The sequence below is a fragment of the Pararge aegeria genome, chromosome 10, assembly GCF_905163445.1.
Source record: "Pararge aegeria chromosome 10, ilParAegt1.1, whole genome shotgun sequence".
NCBI lineage: Eukaryota > Metazoa > Arthropoda > Insecta > Lepidoptera > Nymphalidae > Pararge > Pararge aegeria.
The window spans coordinates 10184901-10211019 of record NC_053189.1 but is presented as its reverse complement, the minus strand read 5'-3'; the positions used below and the strand labels follow the sequence as shown (position 1 = coordinate 10211019).

At 35.9% G+C, this 26119-nt stretch overlaps 1 protein-coding gene across 13 annotated transcripts in view; it reads right to left on the bottom strand.

Annotated features, from left to right (window-relative positions):
- The window catches only part of LOC120626771, a 108903-nt gene that overhangs the window by 81126 nt on the left and 1658 nt on the right, over positions 1-26119 (bottom strand). For 2 of the 13 annotated variants that reach the window (XM_039894453.1, XM_039894454.1), the window contains exons 2-3: positions 22769-22831; positions 22458-22518 (exon numbers count right to left, since the gene is read on the bottom strand). In XM_039894453.1, the coding sequence (XP_039750387.1) occupies positions 22458-22488 (31 nt within the window). In that variant the 5' untranslated portion in view covers positions 22489-22518; positions 22769-22831. Of the gene's footprint in view, positions 1-13679; positions 13934-14007; positions 14196-14502; positions 14579-17979; positions 18459-22457; positions 22519-22768; positions 23080-26119 lie in introns of those variants that run through there. The other 11 variants (XM_039894455.1, XM_039894457.1, XM_039894452.1 and 8 more) reach the window with 10 other exon arrangements.

Here is a 26119-nt window from a genome sequence, read left to right as displayed (position 1 = left end):
TTTTTGCGTATTTTTATAGTCTCTAAAAGCTGTTACGAAGAACTTCACACTTCATGATATGCCTGTCAGATACTCAACAGTGTCTGTTTTACGCTGCTCGAGAGCCTGTGATTAAAATTCTTTCGCGGTATTTTTAGCCACACTCATAACAAAATAACACAAAGTGTGAGTCAGACCTGCTCACCGAGGGTTCTGTATCTTTGAAGATTCTCCCGATTTTTTTATGAAAATAAATGTATTCTTGTTTTTTGTTTGTTGATATACATGTGCCGGGTGGTCAGATCAGAAGGCAGTTGTCACCACCCCTCCTCTTGCCGCGGGTATTGTACGAGGCGACTAAGGGAATATAGCGAAGAACGAACAGGAGCGTTCTCTATGCTACTACTACCATCTGATGCCATAACCAACCCGTCTGTCCAGCGTGGTGTTATACGCCAGTCCTCCCTTTGGGAGATGCCTTACTCCATCACTGTTTATAAGACTGTGAAATAATCAAGAGTTATCTATAATCCAATAGTCGATCGCAATAGTTTTAACCTCTTTGTAAAACTTGCATTTGTCTGCAGCAGTATTCCAAAAATACATTAGGGGGTAAAATTATTATATTATAGGTAATCGTTAAGTTTTCATATTTTTTATTCTTCGAAGGTAAGATAATAAATAGTTTCTAAAGGAATTAAACCTTGCTCTACATTACGCCATATTGCAACGAATTGGGTCGTGTACTCTGCTAACGTAGGTAGGTACATTAGCAAAATTGACAGAATCTAGCATTTCCTTTGAATTCCACGCATGTGATGCTGCATGTAATGTTCATTCAAATTAAAATTTTGAAGTCGTTCTTAAACATAAATTTTTTATGTTTATTCGTAATAAATAAATAAGCGCATCATTGATATTGCATGCACATCTTTACACAACTTGATTTTGCAATAAAATTGTCCAAATGATTCACCCGTAAAGGCGAAAGTAAGTGGTATAGGCGTACAGTACACTGTTCAACTGATAGGTTATTGCCACCCCGTCTAGAATGTGGCTGCGAAATGTCCGTGTATCGAGCCGACGAGCAGTAAAATTGCAAGGAAAACTTGGCGTCACGCCAGGCGTCGCTAACTCCGAAACGAAATTCTTATTCCTTACTTATTCATGTAAATTCATCTTTGCAACGAAAGTGAGTTTTATTGTTCTGCAGGTTGTGCTGTGATTATATTCTCATAACGTCACGCTCATCTTGGCGTGCGAACTTATGCTTGTTACGACCTTGTACGTATGTTTTAATGTGCTGCAGGTTGCAAAAAATAACGCCAAACATTAATAAAAATATTTTCCTTGTTGTGCAGAAATACATCGAGGCCATTTTCCCTACTCTAAAACCAAACTTTATTAACTTCAACGTCAGCGTAAAACATTTTAATGATTATCAAGTTGGGGTGCGAGAATTAAATTAATAAAACAGTCACGCCAACTCTAGAGCCCGTCTTTACGCCTTGCTTTGCTATACCGTTCCTTAGTAATATCAAGCTGCCTCATTTTAAGGGCTTTCAACGTTCTCAATTATACTTCACGTTTGAAGTGGATTAATTTAACGCGTGTTCAGTATAAATTATTCCCGGCTTTAAAAGAAGAGATTATTAAAGCTTAGCGTATTTTATATTTATGTCTTCAATAAAAACTGCATTAGAATAGTAGGTAAGCCTCCTATATAGCATGACTTATAACAAAGTTCGTAAAAACTAAAGTTAATTCACCAGGGGAATCTAAAAATAGAATGAAAAAGGTTTCATTCAATAGCACAGACGAAAATAAACTTTATATTAGTATAACAGAAGATTTTCTATTCAGTGAAATGATTTATAAAACGATTTCGACGCAGACATTGGGAGTGCGAACTGCGAAGGGGTCTCACTAACTCACCCCAACCTTGTAGGATTCTTGGAAAAGTGGTCAAAACAAGTTTCTATACGTATATAACTTTTGCTTACTTAAATAGAAGCGAAACAGTTTATCTCAAATGGTCGTCTGCTGAGCTAGTTTATAATGAGCGCAATAAGAGCAATTCAACTAAAGAGAACTGAGCTTAAATGTAAAGAGAGAGGAAGTGCTTAGGTACTGCAGTAATCCAAGAAACTGTATGTTAATTAAAAATTTATATTGTAAATGATGGATGGAATACTCGTATCTTAGCGCTAGCTTAATTCAAACATGCCCGATCTATCTTTTCATATAATTGGTTCAATGTAAAAACTTGTCAATTCTGTATAATGTATATCACTGAAAGACTATGTAATGAAGAAAGTTATCTATCTTCCCTAGGGAACCTGAATTCTAATAAAGCCTTAGATTTATGTATAGGGTGTAACCCCAAGCGCGTTACACACACATCCATATACCTACGCTTTTAACGAGTTTTTCCACGGATGATTCATCAAATGGAAAATGGGATGAACTGAGATAACCAACACGTGGAAAGTTCAGTTGTAATTTTCTCTAGTCAAGATGATTGTATTCCATTTTGTGGCTACAAATCAAATATAATATTTATAAAGCCAATCATGTACACTAGACGGAAGGCAATTACACAAAATTCCTCAATTCGTACGGTTTTAATATCTGACTACATTTATTTTATTTAGAATACCTAGTACTTAAATGTTTACCGGAGTCCATGAGACATGACCTTCGTGAACACTTGGAGCCGACTTTAAGCTCAGATTCGTACCGTAGGTATTATGCAGAATGAAATAGAACATCTATTTTATTTTGGTGACATATTGCGGTGTAATTTATTTCAAGTCATTACTAAATTTATTTTTCTGGTTGCGAAGTGTGTATGTAGTATGAAATCTAAACATACAAATAAATACATTGTAAGTGTCTGTCTGTGACTTCGAAAAATCTTTTTATTATTCTCATATTAAATTTCTTTTAACCATCAAAAGAACTTAATATGAGAATATTAAGTTCTTTTTGTGGTTAAAACCATCCAACTTGCATTAAGGTCATGTAAAAGTATGTATGTATGTGTTCTACAAAACCTCTGTATGAAACTAAAATCGGCATGTCTAAATATTGTTTTTCTTTCACAGTGTTTGGCATTTGGTACTATTATCCGGAATAAGTGGATATTGGGACGGAAGGTGGGCGGAATGCTTTTGGTATTACCTCCCATTTTTGTCCCATAACTTACCTTATATTAACGTACCATTGCTGGGCACAGGCCGAATCCCTCATAAGAGAATAGACATCCATGCTGCTCCAATGAAGTAGCTGAGCTTTAACGACTATTGTCACAAGTTAGTGATAATAACCCTTACCGACGCGACGGCTTAACGTGCTCGCCGAGGCACGGGAGTTGACATTACCGATATCCTAACTCCGGGCTTGTACTGAGAATTCGGACTTGTACGGGGATATGAAACCAGGACCTCTTGATCCTCACCTGACACTAAATCGAACCCCTAAACCAACGTGGCTAAAAATATTACCATAGTGTCAGGTACTATACGAGGTTCTTTAAAATATATAAAGATTGTTTGAATTAGGTCTATACTTCTTAGAAAAGTTAATACTTTATTTATGACTAGCTGTTGCCCGCGACTTCGTCTGCTTTTGATTTTGGTTTTTGTTGTGGCATTAAATTTAGTTGTAGATCTAAAAAAAATTAAAGTATTCAATATCGCTAAGCCTTAAATGAGGGGCTGCTGTCCGCTGAGGAGTTCTGTCCTCTTTCTCCAACCATAGTTGGGGTAAAATTAAACACATATTATAACCTCTATAGTATAAAAATAATTATTTAAATCGATTATAATTTCTCGGAGTTATGGTGTAAAATCGTCAAACACTCATCCCCTCTCCCAAAGGAACCGAATTTCATGAGGATTGGTTAAGGAGTTTTTGCGTGAAAGCGTAACAAACAAACTTACATTGACATTTATAATATTAGTAAGGATAAGGATAAGGATTGTGTTATATTCTATGAGGTGTAATATTCTACTAGATATTTTATTTGCAAGTGTGTCTTTACATCTCCATACAAAAACTGCACGAGAAGACCTAATTCCTGAAACAGCAATCGTCGATTTACAAGAATCAGCCGTTGTTATTGGCTTATACCTACTTACCTAAAGTTAAAGTTTTATCAAAGAGCATAGTTTTTTATTCAAAATTCAAAATTCAAAATTCATTTATTTCAAGTAGGCCAGGTAGGTAATATAAGCACTTTTGAAACGTCAAGTATGCATGTTTGTGTGACTCTACCACCGGTTCGGAAAGCAGATTCTACCGAGAAGAGCCGGCAAGAAACTCAGTAGTTGCTCTTTTCCAACATCAACATTTACAATCATTTTGCTATCTTGCGGGAGATGAGAGCGAGGCTGGCTGCTTCCATTCTACCTTGTCATTGAGGAATTCATCAAATGTATAGTAACCTCGCTGTACTAGATGCGTTTTTACACATTTTTTAAATGTATGCATTGGTAGGTCAAGAATTTCCTTAGGAATCATGTTGTAAAAGCGTATACTCAACCCCACAAAGGAGTTCTGCACTACATTATTTATTTTTAAAAACTGTTTCGCCACGTTTTCATATTTTTCCTGCTTATTCGAGCGTTGCCTAATAATGTAACATCGTATTTAAAATATTGAATCGTGCTCATACAGTTTGTAATTTTAAGGTAATCTCCACTGCAATAATAGTAGTTATAAACATAATCAGACAAAACTGCGTAATTGTGGAACCGTGAACAAGAAAAACTTTTGTTGTTATAAGGTATAATTTAATTTGTTACAAGTTGCATCAATATGCCGACTAAGACCTCCCTCGAAGATTTCACCTTAAAGTGGGGGATCCAAGCGGCTCGGATCAATTAAGTAACTTTATCACCATCGGCTTATACATTTCTTGATTCTGGGCACGGGTCTCCTCTCTCCTAATAGAGTAATTGGAGCTCAGACTCACTACGCTGCTTCTATGCGGGATAGCGGGATTAAGCTAATATCACGTGTTATAAAAAATAACTAACTTTTATTACTTAAGATTTCCCGTGTTGTTTGACGCTGACTGAACCTTGATTGAAATGTTAGGCCAGTCCCGGAAATCATATCCGGAGCTCGATACCGTAGTCGATTCTAATCGCTAGAACAATTTTTTTTACAATTAGGTTTGGTATGATGGAAGGCTTCGAGCAAAGACGTGTAGATATAGCCTTCCTAAAATTACGTATTCTGTTCTATTATGCCGTGTAGAAACGGATTAGAGGGTACAAGTTCAATTACCTGCAACACACAACCCGTGATCTTACGAGAATAATATAGCATCTAGTTTTCCATTTATGTTATTTGTCGTAAAGTCCAGCGCTGTTCACGGGCAGATGCAATTTACTTCACCTGGTACAGAAACACCTTGTCAGAGACAACAAGGCTCACATTGCCTTTTCGGGTAACTAGTACCGCTTCACGTTTGCCTTATCTTGACCCTTGTCTTTTAGTTGTTGTATAAGTTTTCCCTTTTTTATACTCTTCACTTTGCTTTATGGCGTTTCGAAGTGTCAAACAGCCCCCTTCTTGCATTAACAAAATTATAATGATTTTGTTATTGTAATCGTGTGTACCTACTGTGAATAGACTGTAACTCTCCAATGCCTTGGTGCGTTAAGCTGTTCGTACCGTTAATTATCACTAACATGTTATTTTTTACAGTTAAAACCCGCCAACTCGGTATTAAGCAGTCCAATGACCAAATCCCTCCCACCCTCCTAAATCCGTCTCTCTCTCTCATATGAGACAGAAGGCCTGTGAATAATGATTATCACAGAATTAGGTATACTCAAAACCCCATTTCAGCCATGTAGCCATGTAGTGCACTGTGTTCAAAAAACCTAAAAACCCTCCGCGCACGTCTCACTTCACACCCGCCGAATGTTGCTACCTCACAAACTTTCCTATTTTCTCTATTTTATGGTAAACGTTTAGCACATTAGAGGTAAAAGAATTACTGTAAACTGCTAAATGGAATAGAGTTACTGACCGCCTGTTCGAGAAACACTACTAAAGTGGAGTGGTTTTTAATGCTTTAATATTTGTCGTGTACGGTTTCTGTACGTTCTGAGTTCTGTGATGATTATATATACCTGACTAGTGTTATACAAGCCGCCGACTTCAAAGAGAAGTAATTTCCGTATTAGATAATTATAGCTTTAAAATAACAAGAAACGATGCTAAACTACCAGTGATGAATGTTGTCCATCTTAAAGCAAACGAAAACAAATTCTTCCTAAATAGAAAGTCGTACGTAGGTAGGTTTAGTTAAGTAAATAAACTTCTAGATTTTGCTTCTGCTTTCTGTGCCCCAGGCCGTGGGTTCGATTCCCACTACTGGAAAATGTCTGTGTGATGAGCATGTATATTTTTCAGTGTCTGGGTGTATGTATATTTTAAGCATTTATGTATGTTATTCATAAAAATATTCATCAGTTGTCTTAGTACCCATAACACAAGCGTACGCTTGTGAAATACTTAACTTGTATTACCTAATACCGTGGATGGCATGTGTGTCCACAAAATTATATAACTTTCAGTTTTAGTTACACTGCGAAAGAAAAAGTATTACTTTATAAGAGTTTATTCTTGAGACTTTGTTGCCATTTAGCTTGAGTGTGTTGTTATTTTCTTAGCGGCTTATGCGGCGAATGATTCAGCAGTTTCCTTCGCCGGGACGTGATTATTTTGGTCTTATTTGTATGATTTACTCCGTCGTCTGACTATAATTTCATTAAAACAGACAGCAGTCTCTCGTGCAAAGAATTTCATCAATCTATTTGATCCTCGCCACATTAAAGTTATCCAACTATATCATGGACTAAGTTCGTCTTTAGTAAAATTGTTGAATGTTTTGACATTGCAACTGATGGGCATCTACTGTTGCAAATAGATCTCTTACAGGGATTTCCACACATCAATGTATGTACCTACTGTATTGCTTCCAACAGCGTTTTGCCTGGCTTGATGTCATCCGTCTGACTAGTAAATAGATGTACTGCTGAGTTGATGTGCTGAGTTTCAGGTTCGGGGTCGCTATTCGAGTACCTCAGGACACCAAAATGCATAGTCCCCTAAAGCTATGTGCTGTGCGCTTCTCAATTTTATCATAATTCAGACGTATTCTGAACATAGCAACCCACTGAGGGTACAAAAAGATAACGGAAAAGAAATATTACTTTTGTAAAATATCAACATTAATTTTTGAGCAGGATTCTAAATTTAAATAATGATTTCATAATAATTCCAAATTTAAAAACCAAAGAAATGCGTATGACATTACCATCACTCATTTGCCGTTTGTTATCAAGGTTCGTCTAGTAATATTGCTTTTTCGTTTCGGACTTACTCAGACTTAAAAAAAACTCAAGCAATATATAACATAAAAAAAACCAAACAGTCCAATCGTATAACCTCCTCCTGTTTTTTAAGTCTGTTGAAAATTCTGCTTTGCTTATTTTTCTGTCGCGCAAAACATCGCTATTTTCTCTATAGTACTCGTAATAAACCTCTCAAAGTTCAATAACTGATTGGGACTTAGATATTATTTGACCACTTCTATCGGATTCATCTGAAGTCTCAAAAGAAGTCTAAAAATAGGTTCCGTTCTTCCAAGTAGATACTTGAGTAAATATTTACGTGAATGAAGACGAGGGTGGTATCGATTGATTGCGGATAGGCTCCCCTGCCTTCAGCCGAGGGTGAAGTCATTCAAGGGTAGGCATGCACGTGGGGAAAACGCGACTCAATAGGCTTCTATAAACAGTGAGCTTTTTTTGCCTTAGAATGGCGTATCAGTTAATGTATCCAATTTACTTAATAGTAATAATTGAAAACAAAATTTAATAAGTATTTTTGAAGGAAAATTATAATAGAGTAAGAATCATCCTATAGTAAGTGTGAGCGAAGACGAGCGGTGGTGGTATTAACGATCGTTTTGGTCCTCCTCCTCCTCCTAAGCATATGTTCTACTAGAGAGCACTATCCTTACTATAGCTTTATTGGCTAACTTTCTAAGGTTTGAACATTCAAAATATGATTCGGTTCCATAGCCCCTGGAAGAAATCTCCAAGCTGCCGTGTACATGCCATGAGTTTTTTATACTTCGATTTTATTTCTTGTTTTCGTACTAAATATATACAAAAATCACTCCATTTGATGTATTATTACCATTCGCAGGTTTATTTATTAGGTTTGTGCAGTAAAGTAATCATATTTTCAATATAACCGAGCGATACTTTAAGTGCTAATCTTATACTAATATAAAACTGAAGAGTATGCTTATTCATTTGCTTGAACGCGCTCATCTCAGAAACTACGGGTACTATCTGAAAAATTATTGAAGTGTTGGATAACCCATTTACAGAGTTAATACACAATTTAAAAATATCGGTAGTAGGTACTACACCTAAATTGAATGCTACATATCTCTCAAATAAATTTTTCCTACGGCAAAACAAACGCAGACGAGGTCGCGGGCAACAACTAGTAGATTAATGAAGGGGTTGTCACTGTAGGACAATAAAAAGGTCACCGTGAATGTGAAGACTTTGGATCTTTTCCCGGTACCATAAAGTTAAAGAGTAACGTTCTATTGTATGCAATGCATTCGTAACCTTATTTCCCATTCGCTTTCTACGTCGTTGGAAAGTTGACTTTATCATGCAAAATTATATAAATACGGTTTAAAAATATTTCTATTCCTGTGTAATCCATTGTATATTCGATGGTCTGGTCTTTATATTTAACCCACAATGCAAAAACCATGGGTTTATAAGTTTTACGTATCTTTGTGTATGTATGTGTGTCCGTACCAAGTGAAAGAGCATATCTAGTCCAGTCTAGAACACTAGATACTACTTTTATTATTTTGCGTCCTGGATTTTTAAATTTTCAATTAATTTAGTTATTATTATAAGTGATCGTGCAGTCAGTCTAAGATGGAAGCGCGAATTCTGCTAGGGGTATGGCATATAATCTGTATCTATACGGCATCGTGTCATCGTACCGGAACTCTAAATCGCTTAACAGCTCGTCTCTGTCAGTAGGGTAGTACCGTGGCTACGCCTCAAGCCTTGCCAGACTAGTAAAAATTCCAAACCGTGGAATACGGTACCTTGAATTATGTTTGTTGGTTTGTCAACAACACCAGAGCAGCGGATCAACCTAATAATTTGCTTTGTGGAAAAGCCGCAGACGCATTTAGGTCAAATAGCCTATTTTTATCTCGGGATAATAAAGATCCAACAACAAAACAACTTTTAAAATATATGTGGGATTTTTGAGACGAATTTGTATTTGTTCCATGACCTAAAACCAAATTTTCTCAAATACTGTTAAGCCATTTAAACTTAAAGAGGTACAAACTGAAAAAATCATTACATTAATCTAATAGAATTTTGCAATTTTTTGAGATAAGTTACTTATAATTAAACTTACTACGCAAGAAATCTTATAAATCCATTGCCCTGTTGCTGCGTCAAAGAAAGATAAAACTACACTTTTCAGGACAAGGATTGTCTCTATCTAATTACACACCGTAAGATCAATTTGTCATATAAAATTAGTCAAATTAGACCTAGCGGCGCGGCAAAATATGAGATTATAGATTATGGGCTATTCATAATCTGATATACAGCGTGTTTCAATAATTTTAAATGTATTTTATAACTAAAACGGGATTAAACTTGCTTAGAAGTGCAAAAAAATGGTTATGAGCTACTTTTTAGGATTATCTCCTGCTATATAATGAAAATTAAGCCTTATTCACTTGATAATTATTGATTGTAAAGTCAACATCTCCTGAGAATACTCCGGTTTCGGAGCGAAACGTGCGTAGAGGTTGAGGCCGAAGATCTGTTTGGTGTGGAGTATAAGGATTGAAGAATTTATAAATTACACCATACAGATTCTCCTGCTTTTCGCGGAGTATAGCAAATTCAGCTTAATTTTCATAATAAGTATGAAGTATGGTCATAAGAGTATGGTCACACATATCAATGCTGATTGATTAAAAGTAAACAGCATGGCGGTAGAACTTCCCCGGACAAGCGCTCTCACAACAAAAAAATCCCCTATTACTATTAAGGTAAACCGTAGTATATGACAATGCTGCACTAATAAGTACAGGCAGCGTTATACACGTAAATAAGAAGACCACAAAGATTAGTGTCCGCTATTGTATCGAGGGTAAAAACAATAGAGCGCGATAAGTTTCAACAAACTGGCTCGTTAGCTTGTAACAATGCCTGGACACACTTTTAAAGGCAAGATAATTTTCACTTAACAAAAACCTGTATACACTTCCGATTTTTCAGTTTTTCTAGCCGCTTCTACCTAGTTGACCGCATTAGTTGGTCGCATTTATAATATTTTGGTGCGTATTATGCTAGTAATTGCACGCAGCAACTGCTTCGTTAGTCTGGTGGTTAGCATGTTAAACTGATCACGAGGTTATGGGTCGATTCTCGGGTCTGACCAATAATTATATTTCTGTAAAAAAAAACTTAGTACCAGACCGGAGTTAAGAAATGCACATCCCTTGTGCTAAAGGGATCAGTACAGCTGCCAAACCTTATTGGAGCAGCGGTGGTGATTGGTAGGTCTATGCTCTAAATTATTCTCTCGTATGAGAAAGAAGGTTGTTTTTGGTATGGAAGTCGGTTTAGTTTCCTTTCAATCCTTTTCTGGACACAAGTAAAAAGGCTAAAGACACCAAGTTCTCTATGGGACTGAAATCTTGACATTTTGAAATGGTTAGAGGTTTAATTAAAATAAGGTTAATATAAGGTTAATACTGAGATGTTTAGAAATATCTAAACCTCTAAGTATTTTTACGACACATGAATTTTGGCAACAGTTATAATTTCTCAGAAGAATAAATCATTAAGAAATCATGAAGTAAGGCACCGCATTCATAATCATTTCATACATCATCCAGAAGGCTCTCTCAAAATCAAGTTTATTTCGATTTACGTATAATTTTAGGCATACCTACTTACAAATTAACTTAATTTAATAATAGTTTAAGTGCCCATGTGGCTACTATGGTAGCGTTATTCTCCTCAATGTAATCGTAGTTAACATTATAAGCGCATTCCAGTGGTATTTATTATAATGCCGGCTGTCAAGTGCCCGTGTCCTGCTCATCGGCCGTGGTGATTCATCGCGGCAGGGATGCTCGCGTAACATATGACAGACAGAAATTAAATTAATTCGTATCGCATACACACATATGGTATGATCTCATCAGTTAAACCCTATACAGAAGCGTAGCGTGATTACCGAGGACCTTAACCCTAGGCGGCAGATTTCAGGCGGCGCCATTTTGGAAACAAAAGTCAGCTGCCGCATTTGATATAGGTACATGCCATGCGTAGGTACTTGTTTGTGGTCGGCGGTGCAATACACGCGCCTCTCCATAATAATCCTACTAATATAATAAATGTGAAAGTGTGGATGTTTGTTATGTTGTACTAGGTAACTACTTAGGTACTTAGGGTATGATGATGTCTCAGTTAATTAGGGACGCGAGTGATGTACAATAATCTACATCTATAATATTACATCTGTTTATCGCTCTTCAAAACCGCGATAAGAAAGTGTCAAACTGGTCTAATCTTAAAATCATTGCGCCTTATCTGAAACGTGGTGTCATTTCTGTTAGCAAAAAAGGCATGATAAATGTGCGGCCATAAAGATGGATTATGGAGGCCCGAATTCCGATCCTCGAGGTTTGACGCGTTATTACTATACAACAAAAAATGTCACTTTAAAAATGTTGACGCATTCCAATTATTAAACCCGTCAGGCATTAACAATGCTACATTACATAAATCCAATGTTGCTTAAAAGGCATTAGTCCCCTGAATATATATATATATATATATTCAGGAGGATTTAAATATATACAGACAGCGTAGCGTATCCACTTTCAGTTTAACCCTAGACAGTAGGTAGGTTAGTTATATTGAAGGTTTAATTTCGACCCTTATCTTCTACTTTTAACAATCGACTCACTAGAAACCAACATAAATTAATGATATCTGTATATCGTCTCTAAAAGGTGCTAGTCTTTTTGGAGCTAAAAAAAGGCCTGCTAAATATAAATGATTTTTTAAGTATTCAAAACATTCTTTTACTACTAACAACTATCAATACACTCCTTAATACGCTTTTCCTTCAATTTATCCATCTCTTTGTAGATTTAAAACAAAATCTGCAGACATATATATTCGCTGAAAAGACGCAAATGCGAACTGACGTTTAAACGTTTTAAATTGTACGATTACTTGCCCCGACTCAACGGTCGGTCATTGGAGTAATTGTGGCTGTCGAGGTCGGGTGCGGTTTGATCAAGATTATGAATGCTATGAAACTCAAATCATAAGCGTCACAAGTCTCTGAGTCTGACGGCTGCGTAATTTTTAAGGGGTCGACGTTCCAGAACAAATTGCGCGTTTTTTGTCGGAGGATATTAAATCTATATCGTTACTCAAATCCTAGGTTCTCCTGGGATTGAAATGACGAGCTGGTAATCTAGAAAAGATTACCAAGATATAGCTGGTAATCTAGCAAGTTTACCGACATTAACTTCCTAGTTGATATTGGTAAAGTCAAAAATCTAATTTGTAAACTAGCATCAGCTATATTCGAAGGCATAGAAAATATTTCCGTACCGGAAACAAAAACTGGAGCCTTATTTTGCTTAGAATCAATTTTCTGAAATGTTCCTGTCTTGGAAAGTCTCCTTTGTTTCGTAGATATTTGTTGGTTCATGCAGCGCGGAGAGGTGTACGCTAAACAGCTATGCATGCTGTTCTTAACTGTCTAAGATGGTGAATCTTCTCAATCGCGGGATGTTCGTTACATAGGACAGAAAACACGTCTGGCAATGGCAGGCGTCCTCCCAATAAATTAAACACAATAAAATACAACGTGGTGGGTCTCAAATAGACCTAGCGTCCCTGGATCTGAGCGCACGTTGGGATACACCAAAGTGTTAGGTACATAAAAAATTAAGTGAACGTTCGGAGCACCCTCCTTTGACCGCTAAAGATAATCGTTTATCGCATAAAACAGTATTGGTTCAATGGGCTATTCTGGGCTGCTTTGGCGTTTGTATCCAAGTAGGATAAGCTTGCTCTTATCCCATTCAGCAGCCCTCTTCGTGTATTATTGACCAGATCAGTTTTATAGAAGACGGAAGTATCCAAGTTAGATATATAAATATAAAGATATAGGTAAGCCTACTGAATAGGTACCTACTATGCTTTTATTGGCATTGTATTGAACAATCAGCTGCCATCACATTTACATAAAACCGAGTCTAATGAATGATTCATAAAACACGTCATAGTATAGTACGAATCGATAGTTAAATTTAAAGAGAATTGATTAATAAATTGGAACATGAGTTACGTTATTAAAGTAAGAAATTTATTAAAGTAACTTATCTAGTTATATTCGAAAATTATACAATAATTAAAAAAACCATCTCTATAATTTAATTAAATTTTCAATTTAATATCTCTGATTAATAGATAGAGAATTGACTATTGCAAAGAAGTAACACCAATGTTTATAAACATGCAGTAAGTAGTATATAGTAAGTAAGTAGGTATTTAGAAAAAAAAAATATTTACCATTAGGGCGAAAGTCTGAATAAGTCTTGATCCGCATTTTCTTTTCCCAATGTATCCTTTATGAGTGTTCGATTAAAATATCGCACAAATAACAAATTCCTTCATCACGATCCACTTGGCACTTAGAGACCACATCACATTTTACGTGTTTAGTTATTGATTTTTATATCAAAAAGGATACAATTTACTCAGAAAATTTACATAACAACCACTTTTCACATTGTTTTTGCACGGGACAAACACAAGTAAAGACACTGAAAAGTCAAAAATTAGTAATAATAATAACAAGATTTTTAAATAAAGGGATGAATAAACGTGCGTATACTACGTTTGTGCCACTTGATTTGACAGCTGCGAGTGCGAGTCGCCTCGAGTCGCGTGCTATCCCGAAATTCCCTATTCAAATATTGGGTGGCTGTCGGCTGGCTAATCGCATGAATGAGCGCGTTGCCGCGTGCGAGCGGGATGCAGTATTGTGAAGTTAGATACACATGTCAGGAACGTCGGGAATCATTTGAAAATAGAATAGGATTAATTAAAGTATACTGCGACCGACGCGCATGCGAGCTCAGGTATTATTTTTAACAATACGTTATATCACAAAAATGAGAAAATCCTTTTCCATTAAAATCTGCATAGCAAAATCACTAGACACTTTCCTTAGTCACTGATGAATAATGCAATTCTTAAAAAACACATGGTATAGTAGATGGTGTTTATAAATCGGAAATAAGAAAAAAAGTTTAAAATCAAATGGCACAACATACAGATATCGCTTAATTTATTATTGACAGGGTAGGTTTATGAAAATAATAAAACTGACGTTGTTAATCGGATCTTGACTACACCACCGCCGTGTAAACGTCAAACGCGCAGGCGCAGTGCGCGTAACTGACGTACGCATGCGTGCTAACTTCACTCCGGTGCTCGTCGTCACCTTGTTTTTTTTTTGCGGTAAACACGATTTGAAACTAAATAGAAGGGGCGAACAATATACGCCTTAAAATTATAATACCTGACTTTGATATTGCTTAAATACATCAGCAAGAAGATACAACAAGGCAACGAGGAGATACATATATCATATTATAATGTCGGAGTGAAATAAATTATACACTCGAATGAATAAATAAACTTATCGAGTCTCACGTGAAAATATGTTGTTTTAATATTTATTTACCTTGTACTCATACAGCCTTATATTTCAGAAGATACTGACCCAATTTTTGAAGGATAGGATGTTCAAAACGAAATAAATATAATAGTTTTCAGAAATGGCGACATATGTCTGCGATTATTTGCGATCTCATTTTTCTCAGTCCAAAACTTAACGGTACATTTGCAAGCAAGGTTTAATAATATGAGGCTAAGTGAATGACCTCGCAAAGCAAGATGTTAAGCGCACTTTATACATAATGTGAAGGTACATAGTGTAATCACCCCTATTTTTCATTATGTTCGTTCATCATTATTCTATTTTCACTTGTATTCGTACTGTCAAGTTCATTAGTTACGGTTAACGTTGCTATTATTTATGGAAGACTGTAATAATAATGTTCATAAATGAAATAACTAGGTACCCCATTCGATACATAGTAGTAGGTAGGTACATAGTGTAATCACCCCTATACTTCTTTATTTTGTTCAATTATCATTGTAATTTTATTATTTTCAGGCTGTACCTTATACCAACAAGTTCATTAGCAAAGGCTTACGTTGCTTTTATTTATGAACGTCTGTTTTATTTATTAAATGATATACCTTGATAAACATCTTTAAAGTGCAGTAAATAATATTTAATCCCCCTTAGAAGCAACTTTCATTCTATTCTACCTTAATTAATCTATTTTCACCTAAGTTTACTATTAACTAACATTATTCGGTCTAATATAATTTTATTACCACTATATTAATTTAAGTAATTATATAGCGTAGTATACCGTTAAAAAGGCTTACATACATAGCTTTGATAGTTTTATTTTCGTTGCAAATAATTTCAACTCAGGCTACTCGGTTATGGAAAAGTCAAATAGCTTGTTTTAAATAAGATATATGAATATCTATTGGCATTTCCATATCCCTTGTCACTGCTTATAGGATTTTACTTAAACTTCTTCAAATGTAGGTGCTCTCTTTTGGTCGGACTGCTAGCAAATCGTGTCTTTTTTTTTAGATATGTCTTTTTAAGTTTTAGAAGTGTATTTTTAAATTTACTAGGATTATCGTTACGATACCATTAAAAAACTGTGATACGGAATACTGTTAACAACAATCGAAACTTTGATACGGAATCGAAACACAGTATTAAGGCTCGTGTTCCTATATGCAACTTCTACTATTACAGTCAAAGTCCCTAGACCCCTAGATGACATTATGTGAATCAATAGGATATCTGTAAAACGGAATTTACGACTTTAATATGAGAAGAGTTAGGTCCAATATTGCCTATTAAAATAACCTACTTTTCCGATACAAAAAAAAAACTATCAAAGAATCTATACATGCATATTATTATGGTTAACATTGGTATATTTTCACCACTTTCACTGGGCTTACGTTGCGTGCTTCGATTAATTGAAATATTGTCTGGTGAACGTGAAGTAATGCCATCTAGTGTGATCTAAATGAACTGAGTGATCGATGTTTGTTCAATGATCACTGTGCCAGTGTACAACACAAACATCGCCTCTACCTATTGCAATAAAGCGAAGCCAGATGTCGTTGTATGAAATCCGATATCATAATGTCATGGTCAAGGGCTTCCTTCGTTACGTGTGTTTATAACTTGGTGTACATGTACTTCCGTACTTACTTTAATATTGTATGAATATTAAAACCGATTTATAAAAATTTAATCATCATCTCTTATTTTCCTCAGCATTTTAATGTCCCACTATTTGGCACAGGCCGTATCCTTTTATTTATTCCAAGTTGGCTTTTGACTTCAATCTCACACGATGGGCAGGAGAATTTTTTCTTCCATGAGAAAGGATAAAAATATATCACTTCTCCCATTCCCTGCTACCGTGCTTTGGCAGGTGGACACGTTAGTTTTATTCCTTGTCAGGAGATATAATCGGGGGATATAATTTTTGTGTCTTGCCCATGGCAGCCTTGCTGGTAAGCAGTGGCGTGCATAGAGGATATGCACAGGGCATGCAGATGATATAAAATGAAGAAAATCTGCAGTACGAGTTATAAAAAACTCAAGGATAGGCATTGTAAGAGTTATAAAACGCCTACCCTTAAGTTTTTAAAACTCGTACTGGAGATTTTCTTCATTTTATATCACCTGCATACCCTGTGCAATCCCTCTATGCACTCCACTGCTAGTAAGTCATGATGCAGTTTAAGATGGTAGCAGTAAAAATTGGGGGTATGACAGTATTTTAAACTCCTAATCGTATTCTACACGGCATCTCACCAGAATATGTTTATCGGCTAAGTTTTATATTTATCTTTTGTATTATATCACGTAATACATGTATATGTATCCCATTGTAATGAGACAACAAAGGATCAGGTATTCATACTCTATAGCGAGATGAGTACCGCAGGAATCGGCCGATTGGCGCAGTGGGCAGCGACCCTGCTTTCTGAGTCCAAGGCCGTGGGTTCGATTCCCACAACTAGACAATGTCTGTGTGAATGAAATGAAACATGAATGTTTTTCAGTGTTGGGTGTTTATCTAAATATTATAAGTATTTATGTATATTATTCATAAAATTATTCATCAGTTATCTTTGTACTACTAGGGAACTAGGAAGGGACTAGATGGCGATGTATGTATTGTCGTAGTATATTTATTTATTTATATTCGTAGGAGATCCCGGATTCTCCAATTTTATGCTGAGGATAGCCATCGATGTGGCTTAGACGAGTACAAATCTCATGCAACGCGATCTGTTCTCCACAAAGTTTTTTTTTATTCCACCACGAGCTATCCCTCACCCAAGTGCGATGAGTAGCGATGCAGTCTTTGATGGTCGCAGGCTCACCAGTTAGGGGTTGACAGTTATATCGAAGCCATACCCCTAATCGGCTCTTACGCGGTATAATTTCGGAACGCTGAATTGTTTTGCAGCACGTCTTTGTCGGTAAAATGGTAACAAGCCTACGTAAAACTACCTCCACCCAACCAGACCAGAGAAAATTAAATTATTCCCATATTTCCCGACCCGGTCCTCCCACAGCGCATGCCTCTGCACTAGAGAGGAGGTCAAAATTTTGCTAATAGTTAGTGAAAAAGTTTTGATATAAAATTTTCCTTTAAACGATAAAAAAATATATATACACTACCTTGGCTAGCTTTCCTACGCCTTCTTTTTCTGTGTAAAAATTCATAACGTTCCGTACAATCCGCGGAATAAGCACTCAGAGCCAGGTCTATTATCTTGGCAACAAAGCATAGAACCAACCCGATCATCTTCTTTGATCACAAGACTATCTCGGTATCTTATCAATTACGCGTTACCTACACTCAAGTTTTTTTCCTTTCTTCCTCCTCCTTAGGTTCAATTTTAACACTGTTCTCTTCAATCTGTCTTTAATGTTATTACGTAGTACGAACTTCAAACATATTTTGTGTAGAACAAACACTACGTGCCACATAACCTATACGATCACGGTAACAATAAACACTGCACCTATTGTGCGCTCAAGTTTATCCAATATATCCAGTGAGTTCTTAGTTTATCTGCAGGTTATCACAGCCCACTTCGACATCATCCCACGAGTCTATTAAAACCGAGGCAACGCGTATGACTGCGGAGACGTATCTCTTAAAACATCACTAGGTACCAATATTTGCGCTCCGGGAGCCTTGATTTATTAATAAGGCTAAAACTGTATGCCACATGCGTTTATACATTTTTTATGAATAAAACTGTACGGATAAACTTGCAGCAGTATTATTTAACCCAATACGCACGTATTATTTGCAATGTTTATGTTTACATTATTGATTTACACTCAGGTCACTAAGGCCAGCACTCAATGTGCTGTGAATGATTTACTTGCTATAATAAGCCACCATTTAAATGTTGAAACTTCTGATACCTTTGAAGGGCAGGTGTGTTATGGCAAAGCAACAGTTAAGAATAAACTAGGTAGTTGTATATCTATTTCAATGTAGCGGTAATCAGTATAGCCGTCGGTACGTGCCGATTATAAATATGTGATCAGGGTGCATAGACCTCATATCAAGCATACTTGTCATATATTAGCTGGTACGTAACAAATAATGATACAAATATTTCTGCTCAACAAATAATGATCAACCTATTTCTTGCCTGCTTATCGAGTCCAATCTAACCAGATGCGAGACCAAACTGGGCTGGTCCATGTTGACTGAAGCCATGATACAATGACTTTTCAACTACATCACCAGATTGTTAAAATATTAAAGTACTTCTATTGTACCATTTTCACAATATGCGTAATGTATATTTAGAAAATTTATTATTTTTTTATTTTCTTTTACGAAATTTAGTATGGCTAAATAAGTATTATAAGCTTTGAAGTTTTTGTTTTTCTTTTTTGTTTCAATTAAATTTTTTTTTCTTTGTTTGTTTAATTTTCGCTTGTACTTATTCCTAAGCAATTGTGTTTAATGTTATCGTATTATATGTATAACTAAGTTGCGGAAACTTCATTGTTTTATGTGATATAAAAATACGGCATTACTTTTATGTGTAATAGAACTGTTTGTTTCGCTTAAAAAGCTTATAAATAAATAAATATACCATAACCGGCCCAATATTGGAGGTGCCCGCTTCACACGCTTTCACAACATTATGGAGAACTCTCAGGCATGCAGGTTACCTCACGTTGTTTACCTTCTCCGTTGAATAATGAAATACTACTAATAACAGTACGTATATTTATTTGCTAAAAAAAATAGTGCTGAGTTGTTTCAACGCGCCAATTATTCGAAAGGATTTGAAAAATCGTTTATAGTAAAACAAATAGGAATAAATATATGAACGAAGTAGTTAACACCTACCAACCTATACATATTGATGCGTTAAAAGGTCAACGCACACCGAGGATGGCAGAGCAGTTTATCTAGGCGACCTCCCTGGCGCAGTGGTGAGCGCTGTGGTCTTATAATGTGGCAGGTCCCGGGATCAATTCCCGCCAGATGCAATTATACAAATATCCAGATGTTCTATAATTTCAGAATTTCTCTAGGCTGCTCTGGCTCTTATGATACCACCCTACCGACAAAAACGTGCCGCCAAGGATTTTAGCGTTTTAGTGAAATGTTGCTTAGAAACCGATTATAGATATCAGTTTAGTATAACTAATCCCAACAGTTTAGCCCGCCCTCATGTTAAATTGCATCATCACATTCATCATCGTGAGGCGAGATTTTAGACAAGGGTTAACTTATAATTGATCTGAAAAAAAAACATGAATTAACGTGACCACGTATGAATTAATGTTGCATGTAAATCTGCATGCCGCCTGTGAGTTCTCCACCATATTGTTAAGTCAGCCAATTCGGACTAGGCAAGTTTGGTGGACTACTGCCTATATCCTTCTCATACTGTGAGGAGAAATGTGCCTCAATGATGATAAAAATATGATTAAAATGTAAAATGCTCTGCCCCTTCGTCATCGGTGTGCGCTGGCCATTAGAATGGTATAGGCAAGGCAAGTGAGAATTTATGGTTCAGGTCTTCCATAACTCTACATATCACAACTGTCAATATTAATATATAAAACGGTGAAACGGCATTTATTCACGAGTAAGCCTATGGAATAGATTTCGTCGCATCCGGAGTGGTGCTGCATCTATCATTTTAATTAGATTTAAGCTGCCTACGATTGTATCGCACAGCGAACTGCTGTTCACTAGGTACTATAAGTACCTATACTACTATACGAGTATAGTTTCACTGTTACGAGATCCATACACGAGCTTGGCTATTTATTCAAGCACATATCCAAAAATTTCAAATGATTAAATTCATTTATTTCAAGTGGGCCTAACGTAAGCATTTTTGAAACATCAACTATGTCTGCTTGTTGTAACTCTACCACCGTTTCGAAATGCAGATCCTACCGAAAAAAACCCCCAACAAGAAACTCAGCAGTTGCTCTTTTCCAACGTTATTTTACAATTTAACAATCAATGTTCTATCTTGTCTGAGATCAAAGCGGAGCGGCTTGCTTCAAAGCAAAGGTTGCCATGAAAAAATTTACCAATGGTACTTTTTATACCATTGGTAAATTTTTTAATGATGTAGTCTAAAATGGCAACGTTAGTTGGCTGGTAGGGATATGGCAGTTATATTAAATCCATACCCGGTTTCCACGCGACGTTGTACTGAAACGCTAAATCGCTAATCGTCTTTGCCATAGCAAACTTTCTCAAAATAATATTTATACTAGCTGCTCTCCGAGCTTTAACGTATACAGAAAGTACACGTTATTGCAATAAAAAAAAACACAAAAATCAGTAGGCCCAGTGCGGATTGTAGGACTCTCAGGCATGCAAGTTTCCTCACGATGTTTTCCTATATCATAGAAGCAAGTAATATTATTATATTTTAATTACTTACAACGCACATAACTTAGAAAAGTTAGAGTTGCGCTCTGGGATTCGAACTCAGCCCCCCAAAAGTGATGTCGACACCAATGCGCTATCGCCGCTTCAAATCGGTTGTAATACAATTTATTTATTATTTATACTCTTTATTTGAACACCAAGTAAGGAAAATAAAGGAAAAATAAGGAGGAAATCAATAACAAAAAAAAAAAAACTCTCTAATAACTTAAAAGTAATGTGGCCGAAAGTGATTGAATAGTGAGTATTGGCATTCATGACTTTTGGCTCCGAAACATTGTAGCTACGAGAATGCTAACAAAACTCAGCGGACAATGGACGGCTATGCTCGGCATGCGATGTATATATTATGTTATCAAGTCATCACTAACCAATTAATATCCCATTTCTGGGCACCGGTCTGCTCTGTCATGAGAGGGAGCATTCAGAGCACAGACCCACCACGCTGCTTGAACGCGGGTGGGTAAGCTATTAATTATAACTATTAATTATTACACGTGAGTCATAATAACCAGGACCGACAGCTTAACGTGCTCTCCCTATGGTGGTAGATACCATTTGTAGGTATAGGCCGAGTTTGGAAGTTGTTGTATTAAGAATTTCTAAAGAAAATACTTTATATCTTATTCTTGGCCTGACTCGGGAATCGAACCCAAGAACTTGTGCTTCGTAGTTGAACCACTAGACGAAGGAGGCAGTTAGTGATAAAATCTGGATGAACATATCTATAAAACTACTGTAGCCGACGTAGCAACTACCGATGTACGTTGGAGTTTCGTGGTGCTGGAGTAAAGACTCAGAAAACGCAATATTCGTAGACTATCAGTGGACAGACGACATTAAAAGATTCGTAGCGAGTCAGTAGCTCACGTTCGACTTTCCTTTTTTTTTAATTTAACATAACAATATTAAATACAAATTTCACTAATTCTCAAACAGTTGAAAACGTCGCTTATTTTTTTTTTGTATATTTCACACATTAGGGGGTAATCTTTGATTTTTTACAATGGTATATTTCTTTTAAATAACTGTTATTCACTTCCAAAGCTGTTTAGAAGTGTGACCGTCATTATTTTAATAAAAAAATCGTATTGCGAGACCTTATTTTAGTTACTGTCAAAAGCTTCACGTAAAAACTGTAAAATAAAACAAATGTAATCTCTTAACCCGAAGAGTAAAGTGAAAGTAAAAGGGGTCGACTCACCCAACATCCTATTGACTTCTTTTTCAGTCATCGTCGTCCTCAACGTTCTTCATGGCGTACTCTGTAACAATAAAGCAATTACGTCACTGCAGATAGCTTCCCAAGTTTTGTTACCATATATATGCTAACTATTGATAAATTTACTGTACTGTATTTTACTTAAATACATATAGCTTAAGGCATTTTTGTAAATTTTATGAAAAGTACGTATTTAATTTTTTATTTTGATCAATTCAGGTTGAATTAACTATTTTTATTTTAATATGAAACTCTTTATGTCGTGAGTTGTTACGCACTTAATCTAACTTTACCTTTATATGTTCCAACCAGCACCAAATGTAAGCACAGTTTACTACACAACACTGAACTAAATACTATAAAATTATAAAATAAACACACACAAACTTAACTTAAACAACCAATATTTATATCGTTTTCACTTGTACTTGAGTCCATTTTAGGGAAATTAAATGTGGAATATTGTAAAGATTTTTTCGAGTTCCCGTAGAGGCATCTCTACGAGGGTTGGAAGGCGGACCGCGGAAATGAACGAAGGCCACCGAACGCTGCCGATGGTTAATACTATACAGGCACGCACCTATTGAAATTTCACTGAATATAACTGACCTCTTTTAAAATTGCAACAGATTGACCGTTTGTACAAAATAACTTAACACACTCAGGTTTTAACTTTAACTATAATTATAGATGTATAATTAACATTGAACCGTAGTGTAAACATTTTATGTATGATAAAGTTTTTAATTTAAAATATTATCTAAGGTTTATCACAATTCAAACGTAAAACTTTGTAATTATACTTTACAAAAGGGAAAGCTTTAATTTTAGAAGTCAGTGCGTGCCTGGTTCACCCTGCAGTGAGGTCGTCGGGCGACGCCATGTTTTCCACGCATGCGCCACAATTTTCCCTTACGGAGCAATCGCTACTCTACCTTTGCTAAGGGTGTTTTAGAAAGTGTTACCAGTTTAGCATAAACTGTATAATTGTAAATATTTTCCAAGAAAAATATTTATTTTAAAGTCTCCTATTAATTTTTTCTGTATTATATTGTGTTTTCAATAATATTTTTCTAAGTTTATATGGAAGTTTATGGTGCTGCGCGCGCAATACATCGTGCTTAATGCCCTACTCCAAGCGCATTGACAGTAGAGAATGGGATCAATATAATGACGTCACGCCATTGAACGTAGGAGCGGAAGACTTCACTCTACTTCCCTTCGTGACACGGAAATATCTGCAGACCCGTTTAATATCGTTATTTGATTTTCTTTCGCGACTATACCTACGCCGTGTTTGTCTAAACGTTTTATTTTTATAAATAATGTTCCTATTTTTGTAATGACTCACAAAACATTAAGTGGTCCTCAATTCAGCACGTATGTATCTAATACAAAGAAACTATAAATTGTTATTATACAATCACACTACATTTTATATTCCACGGGCCAAAAATCTATATAAGAAATCAACGTAACGTATTCGTAGTCGTTATTATACAATGAATTTTATCTATTTGATCGTGTTCAAAATCACAATTATATCTGTGATCACACTCGTAATCACTAGCTGAGTACGTATACAGACCCATTAAAATCTTCCGCTTGTTTTAAATAGGTCAGAAGAATAAACATGCTAATAATTATAACAAAATGGCTACATTCTTCATATTCAACGTATTTCAAGGCCGGTAGCATTCCCCATTAGGAACGTATGATTCTATGGTAATCATACTGCGTCATTTGATTATAATTACGATGATAACTACGTAGGCTACAATAGGGACCGTTCGATTTCATTTCAATGCGATTTCAACCTTTAGGGATTTCGCTTTCACGATTAGAGAATTGCATAGACGCCGCGAGAATTGTCGATGTATTCGATTAAATTAAAGGTAGGGTCCCCTGTGGAACTATAAGGAAATCGATTGATTTATAAATATCATTGCAGCATTTTAATTACAATGAGCGCATGCACATTTATAGCAGAAAATATAAATACAATATAGCAATTTCGATAAAGGGATACGATACTTAAAATGCAAGGCAGGTAGGCATTCCACAGGCACGTAAATTACTTAAATAGTAGGTATCTATTATAAGCTAAAGAAGATTTTGTTTTTATGTTTGAATGCGCCAGTATTTTTTTATGTTTACAGTCGTTCCACTCAAGGGTAGCTAGGTAGAAATATAAGGAAACTAAAGCTTCCAAGTAAAGCATGTACGGTTCTTTTTACTGTGTCATATCAGTGGTTCTATACTTGAAAAGTATCTGATACTATCAGGGTACATCTACATCTACAAATGACAAGGAGTAATAAATCGTGTCCGGAATATTATTATGTTAAGGGTATGAGTTTCAAATATCTGGTTAGCCCACTACCATTTTAGACTTCTGATCATTTAACGCAACGCGTTAAAAATAATACTATAAAACGCATTATGGGACTAGCTTATTATTAAATTACTGTAAGTTTTTTTTGAGACTTCATACGTATAAATATATATATTTTTGACTGACTTTCAAAAATATATATATTCATACGATTATGATCATGGATAAGTTTTTCTCAAGAAGGCTCTTTTCACGAACGGTAGATAGAGATTCAATTCTACAATAATTATGTAATATCTAAGTTTCATCTAGAAGCATATGTAGTTTCGCTTTATCTCACAAATACGCAGTTAGGGAAAACCTATAACGTGGAAAGAAATTAAGCTACGGTGTAGTTCAAGGGAAGTAGAGCTTTGGCGCTTTGCCTGCAGTCCATTGCCAGATAAAAGTTCTAAATCACATGGTTTTCTAGTCCATTGTCGGGCAAAAGGGTTAAGAACCTTGATAGTCAAGTAAATAGTCAAGAAAAAAAGCTTACGATCTCGTTGTTGTTTAGTTTATTGGTTCGCAAAAGCTTCTTGGTTAACTGAGTCAACTGCTGAGCCAGATATTAAATACCCCTAAAATGAATATTAAGCAGGAGTACCTGTACCTGTACTTAATTTATAATTTCTTAAATTCTTATGCTCCACACCAAAGAGATCTTCGGCAATGTACTATCTACGCACGACTAGCTCCCACACCGGAGCATCCTCAGGAGATGTCGAATTTATAATGAATAGTTGTTAAGACACTTAGATTTAGCAAAGTAACCTCTAACCAATATTTAATACCGTTTGTCGAGGAAAATGTTTCACAAACCTTGCTTGTCAAATCTATTGCCGAGCAATAGTTGTACGACTCTTAGTTACGGAGTTTATTTCCTAGAAAAAGCTCTACATCATCTAGTAATCGAGGCCATTTCCGGGCATTAGCTTAATACGTTTATTTTCCAGTCTTTTAGTTCGCACCTTATAGTTATTAAGCGATAGAAAGAATAATCCATATGACACAAATCACAAAGCCTTTCTAGCACTTTTCAAATGTCCCACACTTTTTTAACTTTTTAAATTTAATCCTTAACTATAGATCCGTACTGAACCGTCTGCAACAGACTGTAATTCGAGCCAACTGAATAAAAGACGTACTGCAAGTCAATGATGTTAAGGTAAGTGAAAAGTTACGCAGGAAAATGTTACATGCTTACTTTGTTTTAGAAGCTAATATCCCAGAAACCAGCACGCGGAATGGGTGGGTTTAAACTCGTTTT